Consider the following 22042-nt stretch of genomic DNA (forward strand, 5'->3'; position numbering starts at 1 on the left):
TGGGGGGGGCTTCCTTGGCTTACAGGCTTCTAGAAAGGCCTTCTTGGCATTTACCGGCAGATGTCCTTTCTCCTTAGTGGCCAGAGTTCTTAATTCTCAACCTTTAGCAGAGAGGAAGGGAAGGGACACCCACTCCTTGTGGTAGATCAGAGATAAAAATCTTTTGAAACAAAGGGACACAGTTAAGTGTCAACTAGAAGACACGTCGCTTAGGTGGGGCCAACTGTTGGAAAGACTCGGTAAAGCAGAGGCCCCCCGCTCCCCTGGGAGGTCCTAGGAGTATGCCCACCTCCAGGGACTTGGCTCAGTGGATCTGAGACCAATGTGGAGGGTGGATTCCCTGAGATCACCAGGTTGACTCCAGAGTGAGTGGGTGGGGCCCCGTGTGGGAGGGGCCTGGCTTGTTCCTGGAGCCTGGGCGTGGGGTCTGCCAGGCCCTCTGGGTGCTGAGTCAGCCATGCGGGGTGGGGACCCCGCTGGCTCCTGGCCCTGAAGTCCATGCCCTGCCCAGGACCCCCTTGTCCCCCTGCTGCACCAGACCTGGGAGCAGGAGCCCCTGCAGGTGGAAGTGCTTCCCCAGGGCCCTCAGGGAGCTTGGGGCCCATGCTGAGCTGTGGCACTTGGAAGGGGCCTGATGTCTTTGCGCCCCTCTCCTAAGGCTCGCCTGGGTTCCCTGGGGTTACACGTCCAGTCTTCCTGGCCGTGGCAGGACGTCTGCACACGCCGGCCCCTCCTAGACAGCATCTCTGACACTCTTCAGGCTCCCAGGGTCCGCAGGGCCACTTCCCCTAGAAGCCCCTCCTGCCCACCGGAGCAGAGTGGGTCTTCCTACCTCCGGTCCCCTCTCAGCCCTCGGGTTCCCTTTGTAGCCCGGCCGTGCGTCCTGCCTGCTGGTTTCCGCTGACTCACCAGCTGCGTCCTGGGCCGGGCCATGTCTGCTCAGCTCACACGGTCTCCTGTGGCCTCCCGAGAGCTGGGCGTGTGTCCGGGCCTGACCGTGCTGATAGAACGCAGCAGCGCCTGTCCCAGTTCCTGCTCCCGGAGACGGAGGCTGTGGCCGTCCAGCCCACGCCGACACTTCCTTCCAAAGCCCGAGATAGCTGCCTGTGGCCAACCGTCCACTGGGCTTGGGAGGGCGAGGGGCCTGTCACACTCAGTGACGTTGATAGTCCCCACAGCAGCAGCCTCGTGGAGTCTTTGGGGGTTAGTGAGCTGTGTGTTGTGTGGGACTCTCCCACAGGACCCGGGACAGAGGACGCAGTTCATGAAAAGTCATCCTGACAAAATGAAAGGGGGGGCTCTGGCTGGGGGAGCGAGCCTGGGGCAGCCGGGTGGGGCCTGCTCCAAGGTGGGTGAGTGGGGCGAGCCCGCAGCTGGGTCCGGCTCTCACCTCCTGCCTTCCACGTCTCCCCCAGGTACATGTACCCCTCCATGGATCAACTGGCCGAGATGCTTCCCGGGGTCCTTCAGCAGTTTGGGTAAGAGCGAGAGGTCACCTCCCCCACAGTTTGCAGAGGAGGCTGGCCCAGCCTCCTCTTCTTCCCTGGCCTTGACCTGGCCTGGCCTCTGAAGTGCAGTTTGGAGTTTAAAGAAGAGGCCAAGCAGGCGCCCCCGGTGCAGCCCGCTCTTCCCGACACCCTCCTCGGCCTTGCAGGACCTGAGCCTTTCTTCTTGAGCAGTTATGGCACCAGTGGCAGCCCCACCCCCCATCCTGCCCTTGCCTGCTGTTCCTCTACCTAGTCTCTTCCATGGAACGTTCTGGAATGGGGCTGCCTGACCTCAGTGTCTCTGTGCAGACTCCTATTTTGCCAGTGCTCCCTTCTGTCCCGCTTGAGCCTTTCAAGTTAGGCAGATAATATCTCCTGGTTCTGGTCCAATTTGCTTTCATTCCAAATTTTAGAATCCAAAATGAAGCTCAGGAGAGGGAGGAAGCGGCACCTTTGTGGCCTTCCTGTGGGTGCCAGGCCTCTCTCGGAGCCTCGGCGGCCACCCAGAACAGAGGCAGGGGCAGGTCTAGGCTGCTGGTCTCCGTGGAGTCTTAAACTTGGGGCCGTCAGGGTGCCCTCGCTGCACTGGACAGACACCGAGGAGAGGGGGCTCTAGGGACAAGGGGACGGTGCGGCGGTGCTGAGGCTCCGTCACTCTTTCCTCCTGAGACCTGACCCGTCCCTCCCGCTGCAGGCTGAAGAGCGTCATCGGGATGGGCACAGGAGCGGGCGCCTACATCCTGACCCGCTTTGCGGTAAGTCTTTTGGCACTGAAGATATTACGTTTGAATAAAATTCACTCAAGATTTAAGAGAGGCATTTGGAAAAGCACTGAAAAGACCAAAAGGGAAAAATAAATGCGCTGTACTTCCTGTCCCCAAGGGAGCCCTGGGACGGGGCTGCCCAGCCCTCGTGTGCGGGTGACGTGTGTTCTCGTGCACAGACCCGAGGCTTTTATTTTATGTCATTGTATTTCCTTTGCTGAAACAATGCGCTGGGCACGCTCTTCCATCCAGGGCCCATGCCTTCGTGCCCAGGACGGCCCCCTCCCGAGTTGTGCCCCGTTCTCCCGTGGCAGCAGGACCTGAGCCCTTTGTATCATCATCCAACTGTTTTTTGAGGATGCGTGTACCCACTTTATTCAGTCGTAGGTGTTTTGATGCCTGATACTGGCTGGGGTTTGCTGGAGGTCGGGGATGTGGCCTGAACGCAGATGTCTGGCCATAAATAAGAGGTCTCAAGTGGCTCCTGTGTATATGCGTGTGTCCCAGGAGTAATCGAGTTGCAGATGTCTCCCTGCCTGCCTGATTTGTGTGCTGGGTGGGTTGCTGACCCCTCCAACAGCTGGGACTGAGGCCAGCCAGCCGCAGGGACCAGCCCAGGCTGCCCAGTGCAGGGCTGGCCTCCTCCTGCAGCGTCTTCCTTCTGCTCTCTCGAAGGCCGGGTCTAGTTTTGCCTGGGCAGTGGCTGGTGGAGGACGGAGAGCAGCAGTCTGTCCTGGTGCCCCCCACTGGCCCTTTCCTGGGTGCTCCTCTCAAGCGTCCGTTTGACCCCAGGTTCCTCGTATTTCAGACTGCTGGGCTGACTCACCTCGTGTCTCTAATTGCAGCTGAACAACCCCGAGATGGTGGAGGGCCTCGTCCTGATCAACGTGAACCCTTGTGCGGAAGGCTGGATGGACTGGGCGGCCTCCAAGGTGAGGCTGGGGGCCAGGGTAGGGCTGGTGGGGGCCAAGATGCAGAGGGACAGGGCCACACAGCCTCAGCCTGGCACAGCTTTCCTGGCTGTGCTCAGAATGGCAAACACGAGCCCTGCTCCTTGTTCCTCAGAAGACTCAAGGGGACCGTGCTGTCTAAGCCAGGGGTGCCACAGGGACAGGGTCCCCCAGCCAGCTCCGTAAGCGTGGCTCAATTCTCACGTATTTGCTGGGCTCCTGTCACGTGCTCGGCTTCTCTCAACTGTTGAATATCTTGATGAACAAGACAAAAGCTTCTTAAGATCCATGTATTGCTGGGTGCCGCGGCAGTGCCTGTGATCCCGGTGATTCTGGAGGCCGAGGCAGGAGGATTGCAAGTTCCAGGCCAGCCTCAGCATCTTAGTGACACCCTGTTTCAAAAGAGAAAAAGTAGTAGAGGGGGCTAGGAATGTCGCTCAGTGGTTAGGGACTCCTGGGTTCCATTCCTGACGTGTCTGGGAGCCGTGGCTGTGCCCCAGGTTCACCGCAGTAGTTGGCTCACCCGAGTTGGGACCTGCCATACCCTCCTGTAGTTGACTGTCTCTCCTCACTTCACGCTCATGGTGGGGTTCTCCTGACCTTTCACAGAAGAGAAAACTGGGGTCTGAGTGGTCAAGTAAAGGTCTAGGTCACACGAGCTAGGGGCAGATCTGGGACTGGGTATAATCACTTGGACACCGAGGTCCCTGGGCCTGACCATCCCTGGGGCTGGAGCTTCTGGGCCAGAGTGGGGCACAGTCAGGCCTGAGCCACAGGACAGCTGCCTGCAGGCCAAGTGGCTTGAGCTGTCTCCGGGAGCCCTGCCCTGGCTGCTGCCCTGAGGTTCCCTGTTTATCTTTTAAAAATGATGATTGTTTTTTTTCCTTCCTTTCTTTCCCATAAAGGCCCCAGTGTCTGCCAAGGAGGGAGGGATAGTTCTGAATGAATTAGCACAAAGCCGTCAGGCTGGGGTGACCCAGCGTCTCGTGAAAGCGTGTTTTTGCCAAGTCTGGGGTGGCTGTGGGGACAGGGCTCGTGGGTCGCGCGGTCCTCTGCTGTCCTGTGCGTTTCTCCCTCGAGCCCCGCCCTACTTCCTGGGTGACGTGACTTGCAGGAGTGTGGCCCATGCCCTGGTTTTTATTAGATTTTCCAGCAGAGGAAGTGACATTCTGGCTGGCCAGTTTGGCTTCTGGACAGCTGTTGTGAGCCAGGCGTGGAGGCTGGGGACATGGCCCACTGGAGCTGGAGGCACACTGTGGCCTTGCTCTGTGCACCTTGCCGTCCGGTTCAGCCCCAGCCCTGGGAAGCGGCGGCCTGGGTGTGGCCTGTGTGTCAGGCACTGCCTCCCGTAGCCCTCCCCCGTCTTGTGATGCACAGCACCACATCATGGGGAGGTGACAGCAGGGGCCAGCCGAGACCCTAGGGCAAGAGCTCCTCCCTCCATCGGTCCCTGCTCTGCTGAAGTCAGCACCTTCACGGAGCCTGTTCTCCGTGCTCAGTATTTACAGAGCCCCTACAGAATACATAGCATTTCTGGAGTGCCTGGTGTAAGCTGGCGTTCACGGAGCTCCCGCCACATGCACAGCCTGTTGCTGAGGGGAGAGAGGAAGGGTTGTCGGTGACTCAGTCAGTTCAGAGAAAGGAAATTGACATGAGGAAGAGAGCCAGAGCGTGACACAGGAGGGACAGTCGGGGCTAAGCGGATCCTGGGGTGTGGGCTCAGTGTGTGTCCAGAAGAGGGGCGCAGGGGCTTCTTTGCTGAGAACTTGCAGGGGAAGCTCGGAGCAGGCTGGGTCCTAGTCAGACCCCACTTCTGTGCACGCCCAGCCGGCCACTCTGTCCGGCCACAGACTGTCTGCTCTCAGGTCCCGGCTTTGGGGGCCTCAGTTCCTGATCGGGGCCTGTGGCGAGCAGCACACTATGGTGGGCAGCCTGTGGCCGAGGAAAGCCGCTTGCCAGATAAAAGGGAGGAAGAGACCAGAGTCCCATGGTCCCCTTCAAGGGCATGACCCCAGTGTCCTTCCTCTAGACCCCACCTTCTGAAGGCCACACCACCTCCTCGCAGCACCATGTGGGGCCCAGACCTTGACACACGGGCCTCTGGGGACCATCCCCCTTCCAAACTCTGGATTGGTGTCCTCAAGACCCCAAGGCTGGGGACCCCTGGGCAGTGGGGTTCTGCTGACCTCCTCACTGCGGTGGACCCTGGTTTCTTACCCCCTGCTTTGATTCTCTGCAGATCTCTGGATGGACCCAAGCCCTGCCAGACATGGTTGTGTCCCACCTCTTTGGGAAGGTGAGTGGCGTGGCCTGGCGGACAGGTGACCCTGTGGTGGTCACCAGCTGCCCTGCTGGGCCCTTCTTTCCCTCTTTAAACACAGGCCTTTGACAAACCTCTTCTGAAGGACGGTAATCAGCACGTATTTTGTTTTACAAGCTTGGTGTGTGCGAACACCTGTCAAACCATCACCGAAATCAAGATAATGAACATCTCCGTCTCCCCGGGGCGCTTCCTCCTGCCCTTGGTGACCCTCCCAGGCAGCGCTGCTCTGCTCCTGTCTCCCCAGGGCAGTCTGGGTCCCTGGACTTGTGGGAAGGGTGCCACGCAGCGCGTGCTCCTTTCCCTGCTGTGCCTCTCTCACTCTGGTGATTAGTTAGAAATCCGCCCACGCCCTTGGAGCGTCCGTGCTTCCTTCTGTCTCCGTGTGAGTGGCGTTCCGCTGGATGGAACAGTTTCTTTTCTGTTCACTTGTTTATGGATCTTAGGGCTCTTCTCTGTTTGGGGTTATTATAGATAAAGTCCACAGCAAACTTGTCCTGGGTTAGCTGGGTGCCGGGCTTGGCCCTAAGGGCTTTGCAAGTGTTGGCTCATGGAATCTGCTCTGGAGCTCTGTGATCTCTGGGATCAACACTGTTCCATTCCCAGTCTGTGGACGAGGAAAAGTGAGACCAGAGAGGTTGAGTGACTTATGTAAGGTCCTACAGCCGGGGAGCATTATGGTGAGGACTGGAACCCATGAATCTGTCTCCAATGTTCATTCTTGTGATCCTGCCCTTGCTGGCCACCTGTGCTCTTGCCTGGCTCTGTGATGGGCTACTGTTTGCAGAGTTGGCTCACTGAGGGCAGAGCCAGGCCCGTGGCAGGCAGTGATCAGCCTGGCCTCTGCCTCGGGCTCTACCTCTCTTTCCGTCGCCAGGACTGGCAGTCTAGGGTGCTGTGCTGTGTGCTCGGGTACAAATCCAGGGTCTGGGGAAACCCTTGGTCTCCCAGCCTCGAGGTGACCTGTCTGTTTACTGTCGGTGGCTTCCACACCACTGTCTGTCCTGGGCTAGCGCATGTGACTGTCTGGTGCCCTCCCGAGTCCAGGGCAACAGAAGATGTCCTGCCTGGGGGTTGGTGAGGGGTGTCCACCACGTTTGGCCATCGCGTCCAGTTCCCTGTGGCTGCTGTATACCAAGGGACTTCCAGAAACAGAAGCGCACCCTCTCCCGGTGCAGAGATGGAGGCTGAATCCCGCGTTGGCGGGCTGCTGACCCTGCACAGGCCCTGGGGAGCTTCCCCACTTCTCCTGGCTTCCGGGGGTCCCCTTCCTTGCTGTGTCTGCTCACTCTGATCTCTGCCTCCATCTGCACATGGCCCAGGAGGACTCTGCCTGGCTCAGCTCTCCCTCTCTGTCCTCTGCTGAGGACACTGGCCATGGGTTTGGGATGATCCTTTAGTTAATTGTATCTGCAAAGACCCTTTTCCTAAGTAATGCCCGCAAGTACTGGGGGATGTGGACGTCTTTGGGGGCCACCCTTTGGCACGCTACAGCCGTCTTTTTCCTCTGTGGTTCACCCCAGTTGGAGAGGCCTTTCCTCTGCCCTGAGCACGTTAGGAATTCTTAACAATTCCCAGCCAGCATCTCTGGTTCCCTGAAGGAAAGGTGAGAGATGCAGCCCGGGCGTCCATCCTGACTGAACCAGGAGCTTGGAGCCCGGGAGGTCGGGCCGTGGAGTCTCCTGTTCCCCTTGCCACCCGTCTGACTGCATCAGAGATCCCAGCTCGATTCCTGGAACCATTTCCTGATTTTTCTTTTAATAGCCTCTTGGCCTCCTTCCTGCTCCAGTGACTGTGAACCACTCTCAGCAGCCGGGGCTTGTTGCTGGTTTTCTTTCTTCTTCTGCCCTGTTCTGCTTGCCACTGGTCACATCAGATCCTCTCGTGACAACCCCAGCGCCTGTCACTGTACGCACTGGAAACCAAGCAGCACATGGCCTGTTTGTCCCAAATCATGTTCCCGTTCAGAAAGCAGCCAGTGAGCGAGGCCTCAGCGGACCTCTGCCGCGCTCCGCTGTTGGCTGGGAACAAGACTCCCCCTCTTTCCAGTGACTTCCTAGTGCAGGAGATGGTTTTGATTTTTGAAGTATAAAAACTTTAACTCCCTCCAGGAGAAAAGTAATTGCTGACATTTGCGTCAGATTGGCTGGTTTGCAAAGGACTTGTGCACCCTTTGCTGGGGTCTTTTGCCTGGTGAGGTAGGCAGCCCCCCCACCCACCCAAAACACACTTTTGAGGCACCTGAGGCCCAAACAGGTTAAAGGATTTGCCCAAAAGAGGGACATTGGCATTACCAAGCTCTGTGTCCAGGGGCCTGCCTTCAAGTTGAGACTCCCCAGCCGGGGGTCCTGGGCTGTGCTGTGCCTTCCAGGGCTGGTCCCCCTGCTGCCTGTGGTCCTCACAACCCAGTGCTGCCCACTGCATTCCTCAGGCCCTCCTTGGACTCCACCGGGTCTCCTGGATTCACTTTGTGCCTGAATAACCTGGAGGAGACAGAGCCGTGCCCTGCCCAGGCCACAGTTCCTTGAGCCTGTTTCCCTCTCTCCAAACGCAGGAGGAAATGCACAGCAACGTGGAGGTGGTCCACACCTACCGCCAGCACATCCTGAACGACATGAACCCCGGCAACCTGCATCTGTTCATCAATGCCTACAACAGGTACCGCGCCCGCCTTAGCCCCTGCCGCAGGCTGGGGACCAGGGGACGGAGGAGGCTCGGAGTTCCCAGAGGGTGCCGGCCCTGGGTCTGAGCTCCTAGTTAACAGGGCAGGGCTGCCTGGTAAGGACACCAGGTGTGAAAGCTTGGTGAGGGTCTGAGCCTCTGCCCCAGACATTTTGTCCCAAGGGAGCGTCCCTTGTCCAGGAAGATGCCACCGCATACCAGTGGAAGGTCCATGTGGCTGACCTTCAGGAGGGGCCCTGGGAGCTGAACAGAGAGAGCAGCGAAGCACAGGCTGGTGGGAGGAATCAGGGAGGCTTCTGGGTGCTGAGCTGGCCGTGTGGCCCTCACACCACTGAGAAGCCACTGGAGACTTTGCCACAGGCAACAGAAGAGCAAGTCTGGGTTTTCAGAGATCATCGGCCACCACGTAGAGACCTCAGGATTGGTGGTGAGACAGGACTCAGGTTGCGAGTGGAGGCTGGGAGACCATGGGAGGCTGGTCCATTTGTCAGGTGGGGACTCTGACCAGGGGAGATAGGGTCCCTCGGTAATGGAGGGCATGATTTGTGGTGCTATTAAAAGACAGTAACGTGGGACAAAATGAGGTGGGTTCTGTTGGGAATGTAGGAGCCCTGAGTTCCCCTTAACTGCTTCTGTGCACACCAAGAGGCGGTGGTGTCCCGACAGCCACATGACCCCACGCAGGTCTTGGTGGGGTGTGTCCAGAAGGCCAGTAGTGGGACCCCCAGGGCTTCTCCAGGGTCCGATCCGCTGATGCTAACGATGCCTTTCCTGTCCGTAGCCGCCGGGACCTGGAGATTGAGCGGCCCATGCCAGGAACCCACACCGTCACCCTTCAGTGAGTGGCCCCTTCCCACCCTTGCAGGTGGCACCCGCTGCCTGTGTCTTGCTTGTGGCTGCTCCGGGGCCTGTTGCAGAGCCTGGCAGGACTCCCACCCTCGGGGTGCACCCTGCAGGCCGTGGGCCCCCATGTGTCCTGCCCAGGGGCTGAGCTCTCTCTGTGGGGCTGCGTCAGCTCTGGAGGGTGGGGGGCTCCACGGGGTGGTCTCTGAGGAGGAACGCCTGCCACATTCTTGGAGGTGACTGCAGTGTGGACCTCACACCTTTGTTGAGCCACCATGTTGGTGGCCGGGAGTGACCAACGGCACAGAGTACCCTGAGAGAGCCTGCACGTCTAGGAGGAGGTGGACACAGCTAGCTGAGGTCCCACACATGGTGCCGGTGTCCCTGTGCCCCCCAGATGCACCATGGGGTCTGACCCTGGGGCACTAGACACAGGTCACTGTCTTCATCCTTCACACCGTTCTTACCTCTGTCTTGATGACTGGCCATGTGCATCCTTCCCTGAGGAGGGGGCACTTCTTATTTTTGGGGAGGTACTGGGATTAAACTCAGGGGCACTCAATCACTAAAACACACCCCCAGCCCTATTTTGTATTTTACTTAGAGACAGGGTCTCACTGAGTTGCTAAGACCTCACTCAACTGCTTGAGGCTGGCTTTGAACTCACCAACCTCCTGTGCCCCTGGGGTCACAGGTGTGCGCCATCGGGCCTGCGTGGAGGAGAGGGCACTGTAAATAGGAACTCCGGGACACAGACCTTCTCTGGTTGAAACTTAGACTGAGGTGTAAGGACTAGTCACCCATTTTACTGGAGCAGAATGGAGACTGGGGAGAGTGACATCGAAGAGCCAAGACGCTGGGGAAACCAGGAGGCCTGGGCGTGTGACCTGTGCTCACTCCTTTTTTCTCTCCTGACCTCAGGTGCCCTGCTTTGCTGGTGGTCGGGGACAACTCTCCTGCCGTGGACGCTGTGGTATGTGGCAATCAGCCCCTGGCTTCTGCCAGTCATCAGGGGTCTCCGTCTGGTGATGCTGTGGCCGTCTCCCCGCCGCCCCTACCTCTTGGCCCGCGTCAGTGCAGGGGATGGTTTAAATGTCACCTGGCCTCGGGGCAGGGAGCCCAGCCCTGGCCTTTCTCCTTGGCTCCTCTCCGGGGTCCCCACCCACGGGCTTGTTTTCATGGGTGTGCAGAACGCGTTGGCTTCCTGGCTACGGGACTCCCCTCCTCTGGAGTCAGGTGGCTCCTCCCACCTGGACTGCTGGCCGGTTGTCTGGCGGGGAGAGTGGCAGGGGATCAGGCTTAGGCAGAGCTTTCTGGCTCCTTTTACCCCTTAATACTCACCTCGGTGCCATGGAGACAGAGAGGACCCCGACTATAGGATACCCCACATTTGGGAGCTGGGCGGCTTGGGTGAGAGGGGTCATAGTCCTAGATTGGTGACGTGTCTTATGCAGCAAGCTCCGGAATGCAGTAAAGACCTGGGTGTCTCTAATGAACCATGACTCACTGAAGAGAATCGCAGGATGTATCAATGGAGACATATTGTTCACACGAAGGGGGTCGATGGTTCTTCTTGAGGAATTTTGAATACAGCTATACTGCTTAATTTTGGATGCCACTTTTCGGAGGGCCACTGACAAAGGGAAGGCAGGAATCATCTTGTAGATGTGATTAAATATGAAGAACAAGGACTGGGATGTGAAGACTGCAGAATCCCCGATAGTGGCTAGTTAAGCATGGCCGCTCATTTAGCAGATGTTTCTAGAGCATCTTCTGTTTTCTGCCTAGTCTTCATAACAGCTCTTTGAAAGAAGATGCTGTCCCCATTAATGGAGGCTCGAGAAGTTCAACTACTTGCCCGAGGCCACACGGCTAGCGATGGCAGGGCTGGGGTTTAAACCACATCTGTTTAACCCTGAAGCCCACATTCATTCTTCTGCCCGGGGGACATGGAGCCTCTGGTGGTGGCACAGAGCACAGGGAAGGAGGAGGGCTTTGACTTTGGCGTCAGGTAGAATCTGACCAAGTTCTTCCCCGTCACCCAGGTGGAGTGCAACTCAAAACTGGATCCCACGAAGACCACCCTCCTCAAGGTACGGGGAAGAGTGGGCTTTGCATTGTTTCCTCCTGAGAAACTCCCAGGGGCTCAGCAAAGTGGGGCTGGGCCTGGTTGGGGCAAAGTGGTGCCAGAACCCACAGAAGTCAGGGCTTGATGGATGACTTACAGACCTCTGTGGGCGCTGGCGGGTGGCCTGAGGCTGCAGCGATGAGTAGACCCGGATCCCCCTCTGGGGCTGCGGGTTGTGGGCACAGGGAGGGTTGGGCTGGGAATGTCCTGGAGGGGTCTCTGTGCTCCCCAGGTTGGGGCAGGATGCTCCCCAGGGCTCTGCCTGTCCTTTGAGGACATGTCCCCAAGGCCAAGGAAGGGCAAGGCTGCCTCCAGGGAGTCCCCTGCGCACACCTGCCTCTTGGAGCTGGGTCAGGGCCTGTGGCCCCCCTGCCATGCCCTGGCACCCTCGGGGTCAGCTGCCTGCACAGCCAAAGCTCCCTTCTGTGGCAGCCTCACCTGGGGACAGCACAAGAGCAGGCTCCTTCCAGCGGGGCGTCCCCGACCTGGGTGTACCCGCGGAGGGCGGGTGACCGGGAGGGACCTGGGGGCAAGGACATGAAGGTGGCTGCTGGAGGCCACTGTCCCTCGCACCAATCTTTCAAGGTAGAATGGGAAGGTCTGGTTCCTGCGCTGGACTCTTTGTATATATTTTCCCTCAAGATCCCCTCAAAAGGAAGTTGCAGGATTGGCAGTCGCTCAGCCAGTCTTCATATGCCGTGCTCTGGGGACTGCCGTGACCAAGTTCCATGAACCAGGTGGCTGAGAACAGCAGATTCTCATTTCCTCCCTGTGTGGAGGCTGGCAGGCCGACATCAGGGTGTGGGCAGCCCCGCCCTGTCTGAGGCTCTGCGGGGCCGGGTGGTCTCTGCGGTCCCCGGCAGTCCCTGGCCTTCCTCGATCACCTCCATCATGACATGGCTGGGTGGCCCTGATGGGCATCCGGATCCCCCCTTCTTCTAAGGACAGTGGTCTGTAGGGCCACCCTGATCCAGCATGACCTCAGCCCGGCTTCATCACATTGGCAAGCGAGGTCCCACTCAGGGTACTTTGGGGGACACAGTTCAACCCACAACAAAGGACAGGTGGCCTGAGTGACAGCAGGAGGCTGATCTGATGGTGGATGCAGGATCAGAACCACCTCAGCGTGGTTCTAGAAAGATCCCTCCACTGTGCACCTGCTCCACAGAGTTGCCCCAGCCCAGTTCCACTTGGATTCTCACGGAGCTGTGAGATGCCCAGGTGAAGGGGCATTGCAGGTGGCGCTCAGAAGGTAGCCTCGAGGACCCCGGGCCCAGGACGGCCTCAGCCTCCTGGCCGTCACCTCTTAGCAGCTTCATCTTCCTCCAGCTGCCACACTGCTCCCTGGAGACCCAGCCCTGCTCAGCCACCTCAGGGATTCACAGGGACCTAACATGGCCTTGTGAATGTGGCGGTGGCTTTAGGCTTGGTGATTCAGATGGAAGTCAGAGCGTTTCTGGAGGGTGGCCGGCCGGGGGACATGAAGACTTCTGAGCCATCTGCAGGGGCGTGTGCCCACGGGCCGTTTGCAGTGACCCCTTACAGACTCTGGCCCAGCCTAGCAGACTCCTGGACTCTCTCTGGGCCAGGCTCTGCCTCCCGGTGGGGCACTGGGACCTCCTATGTCTGGGGACGAGTGATGTGAGCTCCAGGCCCATCCTCAGGCCTGGCACCTCCTGAGCTCTGTTGTGTTGCCAAGGGGGCACAGCTGGCTGCTGGGAGGGCAGGCCTGGGTGGGCAGCAGTCCTGCCTGGTGGGTCGTGGTGCGTGCCACCCATAGTCACCCCTGTGGACAGTGGGCACTGGGTGCCTGTGTGGCTCTGGCTCACCGAGCACAGGTTGCCTGGGTGAGGTATTGGCACTAACCAGCTTCTCTCCCTTCCAGATGGCGGACTGTGGCGGCCTCCCGCAGATCTCCCAGGTGAGTGCCACCTGGTTTGTGTTGAAGGCCACCACTCCCTGGCCGAGTTCACTTCCCTGAGTGACCCTGTTAACCCTGGTCCCTCACTACCTACTTTGCCGCTGGGTGACGGTCTATGGACGTGTTATTGTCTGTGACATACGTATGCTCGAGGTCTCCCTGATTTCCCTGCAAGCCCTGAGGAGTGGGGCTGCGGGGGCTCACGGGTGCGGGCGTGCCAGGGGCCCACAGCCTGGTGGTCGTGGGTCAGAATCTGTGTGCCTGTCCCAGAGATCGCAGGCTTCCCGGGGAGCCCAAGCCCAGAGCAGAGGGACAGAGGACTGGACACCAAATGGCGCACGTGTGCATATTTCCCGTCTTAGACACAGAGGTCCCCTGTGTGCTACCCTAATGCAACTGCCCCCTTTTCCCACTGTCACTCAAATCCCAGAGGGCAACTTTTGCATAGCCTAATGTCATTTGGGTCTTTGTAGGTTGGCAACAGGAGCTGGTGGAGGTGAGGGGAGTGGGGCAGGGACCTGTCACTGATGCAGAGGAGAGAGGAGGAGCAGACGCAGGCAGGGTCTCAGGGTTGGGTTAGCTGGAGCCTGCGCACCTCCCCTGACCTAGAGCTTCCACCTCCTACGTCAGAGCCAGGCATCTGAGGAGCTGTGAACCCAGCTCAGCCTCAGCCTTCCCTTCCCTTCCCAGTTCCTATGTCCATCCAGCCACTGTGCAGCCAGCTCTTTCCTCCCTTTCTTGTTTTCATTTTTATCGTCCATCTCTCTTTTCCTCCTTCCTTTCTTCCATCAATCCTGTTTTGCTTTTATCTACCCTCCATCCATAGTCTGTCCATCCTTCCTTCCTCCTGTCTATCCATTTTTTTACCCATCTATCCACTATTCCTCAGCCCATCCTCCATCCATCCATCCATCCATCCATCCATCCATCCTTCCTTCCTGCTACTGACCATGAGCTGCCTTGAGGACATGGAGACCTCAGGGTCCATCTGCAGGACCCACCTTGTACTAGTTGTGGCTTGGGACACATCCTACAGTAGCACTACCCTCCTGAGATGTCAGAGTAAGTGAGCTGATACCACAGGTCCCCGAGCACAGTGAGTCATGGGACGCTGCTGCAGCTCGGTCCTGATGCTGGGCACAGCACTGTCCAGCATGGTCTCACAGAGGCCGTAGGTGGGCATGCCACCCACACTTTATAGAAGAAGCTGGCCAGACAGGTCATGTAACTCAACTCGGAAAAGAATTGGAACTGCTCTTTGCTGGCCAGAGCTAATTTGGGCCCCGTAATTATCCCCAGTTTTTCCTTTACTTCTGTGGTTTGTCCCCTGAACACATGGTGGCTGAGGCCGGGCTCCTGCATGAAGGTGACCGCAGGCAGGTGGCCATTCGTGACCTGTCCCTCCAGCCACTGACTGCTCTGTCTCTTCTCTCTCACAGCCAGCCAAGCTCGCCGAGGCCTTCAAGTACTTCGTGCAGGGCATGGGATACAGTGAGTGTGGCGTCCCTGGCGCGGAGGGACAGGGGCAGGGGTGGGAGGGGAGAGGCTGTGCGCTGGCCAGGTTTGGATGAGACTTCTGTATCACCTTGTCCGGCTTCAGCTCTTTGAACACTGGGCAGGGCAGACAAAGACATATTTACAGTCACGCATGGCTGAATGGCAGGAGGCGTCCTGAGAAATGCATCGTGGTCAGATTTGTCACTGGGCAAACATCAGACAGCTGCTTATCCAAAGCAAGAGGGCTATGACATCACTAAGCACATAGTCTTAAGGGACCACCATTGTGTCCATCCATGGATGGCCTTAGTTGATCAGAACGTTATTATGCAGCCTGTGACTGCAGGTGGCTTGTTGAAAAGGTGGCAGTTCTTTCATAGGGATATTTTAGGGTTAGATGAGGGTTGTGCCTGTAAACACTAAGAACATGATGAAGAGCAAAGTGATGAACATCTTTTGCATTTTGATTACGTTCTTGCCTAAGAGTCTACCCATTGTGGTGGTGAGGATGAAGGTGGAGAACTGGTGGTAGTGGTAGTAAGAAAGATGAATATAGCCTTTATTTTTCTCATTTAAGCATCACAGTAATCCTAAAAGGGATTCTTGACCTCCTTTTATAAGTGCACAGACTGAGGCTTGGAGAGATTAAGCAAGCAGTGGCAGGGTGCCCTTTGTAAACCAATACTGTCCATGTGGGTGATGAAGTTGCTTAGAGCTGAGATGGAATGTCTTTGCCTAATCATTAGATTTGGGAAAGGAAAGACAGATGGAAGCTTAATTCAAAGTCTCGCTCCTTCTTGCTTTATGGCTACAGTTTGTTAGACACATAGGGCCCTTTTTTAGAAATGCCAGGCCTTGGCCAGGACTTACAATGGCCAGTTTAACTCTCCAGCTCAGCAGCAGAGATGGTCAGTACTAGTGGGCATGTCAACAGGGTCCTCTCTCTTTTTCTTGCCTATAGCTTGGAATTACAATTCATGTGCTCTTCCTAACCAGGAAGACTTTGAAATTTCAGTCTTTTGTTTTTTCCTTAAACTGTTCCTCCTTTTAAAAGAGTAAAATAGTATATTGGTAAACCAGTGTGGTCTCCAGATGGGTCTAGGCTACGGTTGGTTTCTAGCACGGTGGAGAGGAGGGAGCCTGATTTGCATGCATGGGGCAGGACTCATGTCCTGGGATACCCTCTTCCAACAGAACCTCCTCCTGTCCTGCCCACCTGCCCCTCGGCTCCTTGACCTTGCAGGAAGTGAGGTGAACCAGGCTGGCTTGCCTGGAACCTGCCATGGGGCTTGGATTTCTGTTTTGAACATGTATTCCAGGGAGAAAGAAAGGTTTTGTTTCTATTTCCCCCAAGCCAGCTTCTACTGCAGCTTTATTCCCAAGTTCAGCTTCTCCCGGCCAAAGCACCCTGCGGGTCTTGGAGAAAACAGGAGGAAGAGCTACAATCCCAGGCTCTGGCCAAGAGGAAGAAAGCCACCTTTCACTGAGAGCCTAGTGTGTGGTGGGCCAGCAGCACTAACCTTGGCAAACCTGCATCACTGGATGGTGCCATAGCCCCGGGGAGTCAGCTAGCCTTCCGGATTTGGGGTGGAGAAGTAGATTCAGGGAAAACATGGGAGCCACGGGTTGGGGGTTAACTCCGATCCCTTCTGGATTCAAAATTCACTCTTTGAGGAGGGAATTCAGTACAGCAAGGATGAGTTCTGTGTGTGTCTGCCATAGAGAGCCAGCCTGCATGCCCATGGAATGAAGGTGCGCCCCCCCCCCACACACATTCATAGCTGCTGGCCTCCACTGTCCACACGCAACCTCAATCGTGCAGTTTCCATTGGGTGGGGTGTGAGCTTCACAGGGCTGCCCCCACAAATCCCCACAAACTGAGGTACCTAAAACCACACAAAAGTATTCTCTACCAGTTTGGGAGGCTAAAAGTCTGAGGCTGAAGTACTGGCAGGGCCAGGCTCCCTCCAAAGACTTTGGGAAAGACCCGTCCTTGCCTCTGCCTAGCCCAGCCCCTGGGCCTCCTGTGCTGTGAGCGCTAGCATCTCAGTCTCCGGCTCCATCTACTCTGGCCCTGGTCCTGTCCCTTGCTTCTGTCTGGTTTTTTTTTTCTTTTTTTCTTTTTTTTTTTTTTTTAGTAAGGACACCAACCACCGGGTTAGGGATCATTCTAATCTAGAAGGACTCATTTTAACTAATTATCTCTGCAAAGATCTTATTTCCAGTAAGGTCACATTCTGAGGTTCCAAGTGGACATGAATTGGGGACAATGCTCCGTGGGCCCATACAGGTGGGGAGGGTTGTTCTGTTGTCTTTCCACCCTGTCGGGCACCTGCTGTGGATGAGGGCGTTTTAAGTCTTGGAGAAGCTCTCAGAGAGTGGGCAGTGCCGTCGCCTGTCCCTGGAAGCTTGCGGCCTTTGAGAGCAGACAGACAGCAAGCAGCTCTGCCCAGACCTTCCTGTGTAGCCTTGTCCCCCACTGAGGTGCAGGGATTACCTTTGGCCTCTGTGTCCTCCCTCCTGACTGCTGACACGGAGGGACCACCTTAGAAATGGGGACAGGGAGGCTCAGAATGGGACACTCCCAGGGTCACAACACTGCTGAGCAGGTGCAGAATGGGGATTCAGCTGACACCTGGGTTCAGCTCCCTCGCCATGTGATGGCCTTTTCCATCTGGACCTCACTGTCCCCCTCTGATGGACACAGAGACATCAGGTGCCAGTAGCTGGACAGCCCAGAGGATTAAGATGGGACGGGAAGAGGACTCAGCCAGGCTGATCCACAGGGGTCCATCTGGTTCCTCTGTAGAGGTCTCCGTCCCCTAACCTGCTGTCTTCTGTCTTCCCAGTGCCCTCTGCCAGCATGACCCGTCTGATGAGGTCCCGCACCGCATCCGGCTCCAGCGTCACCTCCCTGGAGGGCACCCGCAGCCGCTCCCACACCAGCGAGGGCACCCGCAGCCGCTCCCACACCAGTGAGGGTGCCCGCAGCCGCTCCCACACCAGCGAAGGAGCCCACCTGGACATCACCCCCAACTCGGGTGCCCCTGGGAATAGCGCGGGCCCCAAGTCCATGGAGGTGTCCTGCTAGGCGGCCGCGCCCGCGCCCTGGACTCTGGTCTCTGTAGCGGCTCCCCTCCAGCCCCTCCCGCCTCTGCCTGCACCCTGCACTAACTTGGTATTAATCCAAAGCTTATTTTGTAAGAGTGAGCTCTGGTGACGACAGGTTGGGTCTATCTAGGGTGCCTCTTTGATAAGGGTGGGCAGTGGGGGACCTACAGAAGGAGGCATCTTTGTGTCCTGTTTTCATTAACTAGTGGCCTGGCTGCCACTCTTTAACCCGCCCTCAGAGACACCCAGCTGCCCAAAACAAAAGCCAGCAGCAAACACTTTGCAATCCAGCTCGGGCTGAGCAGCTGAGCGGCTTCCAGGTTCCACCACCAGGTGTGTCCCCAGCCCACCTACTTCCTGCTTCCTCTCCAACTGCAGAGAGACTGGCCCAAATCCTAGAAGCCACCCATTTCTGACGAGGTGGAGTGTGGCTACTTCTTTTACATAGGCAAAACAGGAAGGTAGAAAAAGAGGTGGAATTTAGGTGGAGGCTGAACATTAAGAAAAATAAATCCATGTAATTCACTTGAAGAAGTCAGCTTTTACTGTCGGTGCAGTTATAAGCTTTTGAGGCACGGGAGCCTGTTGCCCTGGTCTCCTTTTAACATACCAGGAAAGCCGGCCACAGACCCCGCTGTATTTATAAAACAGCTTGGGGTGAGTGCTCCTTGGCACATGTCGGAAGCAGAGGCTTTACCCCTGCCGTCTGCCTCCCACCCACCTACGTGACTGAGTGATTCTTTTTGTTCATGGGGAACACCTTTTAGATTTGTAGCTCATGCTCTGGAGTGGAGGGAGACGTTCGGTCAGCTGTCCCTGGCCGCGATGGGTCTCCAGGGTGGGAAGGTGGGTGGGAGGGGCCCCGATGACTAGAAGTTAAGGGATTCTGGTGGTTGTGCTGGGATCCAGTGCCCTGGTGATTTCTGTGGATCCCAGGCTGTTTCCCAGGAATCTGTGATTAAGTCCAGCCTCCAATCGTTGACTTCGGGGGTTGATCCGAACTTGAAAGCTGGATGTCTCTGACCTAGGGTCATGACTGGTCTCCAGATGAACTCTTTGCTCTTGTTGGGGATGGGATTTCATGTGGGAAGTGGGCTGGGAAAACCGAGGGTTCTGGAATACACATTCCACGGGAGTTTCCTTGCGTCTGCTGCCACCCCTCTCCCCGCCCCTGTAACCTCCTTCTGCTGAATGGGGCAGTGCCACCGACTCTCCTGAGCAGCGTCAGCACAGCTGTCCAGTTCCTGAACTACTGCCTTTTGATTTTCATTTTGGCTAACCGTGGATTTTCCTATAGGAAGTTTGATCAGAGTGAATTGAATATTGAGAATCAGCCGCCGGGCCTTGGTGATGTCCAGGTCCCTCGGGCTGGCAGAAGGAAGTAGTCCTGCCATCAAGGTGCTTGAGAGGCAGTGACTCAGTTTACCTGCCACCTGGCCACGCGGAGGCTTCCCTGACCTCGTGCAGGGATCCAGGCCAGAGTGGCTGAATGCAGACCAGAAACTATTGTCCAAGTCTTTCCAGAGGACTTTCTTAATGAGATATTTGTATTTATTTCCAGACCAATAAATTTGTAACTTTGCAGTGGCTTGTGTCCCTTTCCTCTACCTGAGAGTTCGTGTGTGACATCAAGCGTGGGGATGGGTCTTCCGGTGAAGGGATTGCACATCTCGATACCCAGGGCCCTGCCACTCTCATTCGCCCCTGGGATTTTTGCTTTAAAGCATCCCAGTCCAGGAGAAGCAGAACTATCAGTCACAGACGTCACTTCAAATTTCTAGTAGCCACATTCAAAGAGTAGGAAGAAACAGAGAGAATAATTTTAATAATGCACCCCATATAGCCCAATCTATCCAAATATCACCGTTTTTAGAAATGGAGTAACCAGACCTTTAGCATTTCTTCCCCATTCTGAGACTCCAGGATGTAGTTCTCCCTCAAGGCCTATTTCAGGCACATCTACCACATTTCAGATGCCCGGCAGTTGGTGAACAGGGCATGGAGAAGGTAGAGCTTTTCAATCTGAAGTCAGAGGGAAACGGCTTTTTTTAAATTTTATTTTCATTACAGGAAAGTATGTGCGAAGTCCACCCATGAGCAAAGCCGACGACTCGAGGGCTCGCTTTTTACTGTACATTTAGAAAAAATTATAAACAGATTTTAATATAACTTTCTATTATATCTAAACTTTTAATCTAAGATCGATTTAAGACCGTTGCAACAAGTGTACAGAGCATCCCAACACATGCCCTTCGTGTCCCTGTCACCCAAGTGTCACTGTGGTACCATTGTCACAGCTGACGCCGGCAGCGGAGCACTGCTGCTCACTAAGCTGAGACTTGGGGGCTTCACTGCTCTTCCTATCCCAGAGTGTTAGCCTTTTTGCTGCTGTGACTACAGGACCCAACGGCACAGCTGTAGAGGAGGGAAGTTTATTGAAGGCTCAGAGTTTCAGGTCTTAGTCCATATACAGCTGGCTCCATTCCTCGGGCTCCAGGTGGCAGAACACCATGGCAGAAGAGTGTGGCCGAGCTCAGCAGCTCACCTGATGATCAGGAGGCAGAGAGAGAGAGTCGCCAGGTACAAAATATACCCCACTGCCACATCCCCTGCCCTCCTCCAGCCACAGCCCACCCACCTTCAGTTAAGGCTCTCGGAACCCAATCGTTTCTCCGGACCTTCCCGCATGGCCTCACCATGAGCTTCTGGGGGACTCTGCACCTCCAAACACAACTCAGGGTCCCTTCCAGGACGCCCTTGACATCCAGCCTTGTGTCCTCTTGCCCCTCTGGGTGGCCAGACTTTCCTTGCCTGTTGACTTTCCCGGGCAGCACTGACCAGGGGTTTAGTAGGAGTTCCCTGGGCTGTGGTTTGTGTAGGGTTCTTCTCCGGGGAGGGCCACAGAGGTGAAACGCCCCCTTTGTCACTTCATGTCAAGGGACATGCCTTCCTCGTGTTTGTTGCTCGTGACACTGAAGCATGGAATGGTAGCCCTTGGGCCAGCTAGCCTGACCATTTAGCTCTGGAACTGAAACCAATGGGCTCCTTGTGCCTCTTAGGGGAGGAAACTAGTTGGCCCAGCTTGACTCAAGTGTCACTCAACCATGACTGGGGCTCACGCTGCCCCCCACCCCATGCAGCAGGGGTCCACAGGCATCCGTGTAGCTGTGACAGGTGAACTGTTAGGTCCTTTCTGCACAATCAAATCCACTGACAGCATGTGCCCTGACGGAGATCACACCTTTCCCACTCCTACGGAGCCCTTCCCGGGTGCCCGGCCCCACCCCGACGTGGAAGGGAGCAGGGCCTCCTGGCAGGGGCAGCACATGCAGCTCCCGCAATGCCTGGCACTTTGTGCATCCTTCCCCCAAACTAGTGACCTTCTACTTTTGGATTTTTCAGGGCTAGCCCAGTGTCAAACACACAAGAAGAGGTTTTTGTTAAATAAGCAGATATGTGCTTCCTCTAGTCAGAAAGTCTCAGCTTTTCTCCATTTCATTCTTGTCTGTAAGGAGTTCTCCTGGCTTCACAGAGGAGAGAACCAAAGCTCAGCGACAGTAAACAACATGTCGGGTCTTTTCTAAAATGGGCCCTGTCCCTTGCCTGTTAGAACAGCAGCGGCTGAGCACCCTCACGACCAGGCAACCTCCCACTGACACCTTGGGACTGTAGAACATCAGGTGGTTCCCGGGACATAAGGTGATCAGGCCAGCAATGTGTTCAGTCCCCCAAGGAACAGTCACCTCCAACTCGGGCCACTCACCTTTATGTTTTTATCTGGTTCTCAATTTGTCTCCTTGTTTTCTCAAGATTATCAGGAAGCCTTTCTCTCTCTTTGTGAAATGGACTAAGAAATACACATTGTCAGTATAGTGCAAAATCCACGTGTAACGAGGCGCAGAGCAGAGCTTGGAGCTGTTGGGACGGGTGAGAGGATGGGGCCTGGGGTCCTGGTCTGTGCCAGCTCCTTCAGCTCAGAAGCCAGTTTTGCTCAGTCCTACATTTTGAAAGAACCAGATTCAGCCAGAACTTGGGTTTCTGAATACAGAGGAAGTCTTTAGGTTTTTATTTTGCCCATGGGGTGGGGGGGATGCAGAATGCTGGATCTCTGCTGTGTATTTTTATTGTTTGGAGGTAAAGTCTTGCTGTGCTGCCCAGGCTGGCCTCAAATCCCTGGGCTCAAGGGATCCTCCTCTCAGACTCCTTAGTGGGGACTATAGGTATGTGCCACCACTCCCTGCAGCCACTATGTACTGCTTAGGATAAATCGCTTCATAATAAAAATACTTAGGTCATTTCTTCCAAATTCCATTTCCCCAAAACTTCAACTACCTATCCT

General features: G+C 56.2%; 1 protein-coding gene across 2 annotated transcripts in view; it reads left to right on the forward strand.

The window, feature by feature from the left end:
- Positions 1–19287, forward strand: part of Ndrg1 (N-myc downstream regulated 1) — a 51144-nt gene extending 31857 nt beyond the window's left edge. For both annotated transcript variants that reach the window (XM_005316136.5, XM_005316137.5), the window contains exons 6-16: positions 1416–1478; positions 2182–2242; positions 3097–3183; positions 5441–5497; positions 8076–8179; positions 8985–9041; positions 9968–10019; positions 11092–11139; positions 13060–13095; positions 14535–14586; positions 17442–19287. In XM_005316136.5, the coding sequence (XP_005316193.2) occupies positions 1416–1478; positions 2182–2242; positions 3097–3183; positions 5441–5497; positions 8076–8179; positions 8985–9041; positions 9968–10019; positions 11092–11139; positions 13060–13095; positions 14535–14586; positions 17442–17683 (859 nt within the window). In that variant the 3' untranslated portion in view covers positions 17684–19287. The remainder of the gene's footprint in view (positions 1–1415; positions 1479–2181; positions 2243–3096; positions 3184–5440; positions 5498–8075; positions 8180–8984; positions 9042–9967; positions 10020–11091; positions 11140–13059; positions 13096–14534; positions 14587–17441) is intronic.
- The last annotated feature ends 2755 nt before the right edge of the window (positions 19288–22042 follow it).

This window comes from Ictidomys tridecemlineatus, chromosome 7 (genome assembly GCF_052094955.1).
Source record: "Ictidomys tridecemlineatus isolate mIctTri1 chromosome 7, mIctTri1.hap1, whole genome shotgun sequence".
In the NCBI taxonomy this organism is placed as follows: Eukaryota; Metazoa; Chordata; class Mammalia; order Rodentia; family Sciuridae; genus Ictidomys; species Ictidomys tridecemlineatus.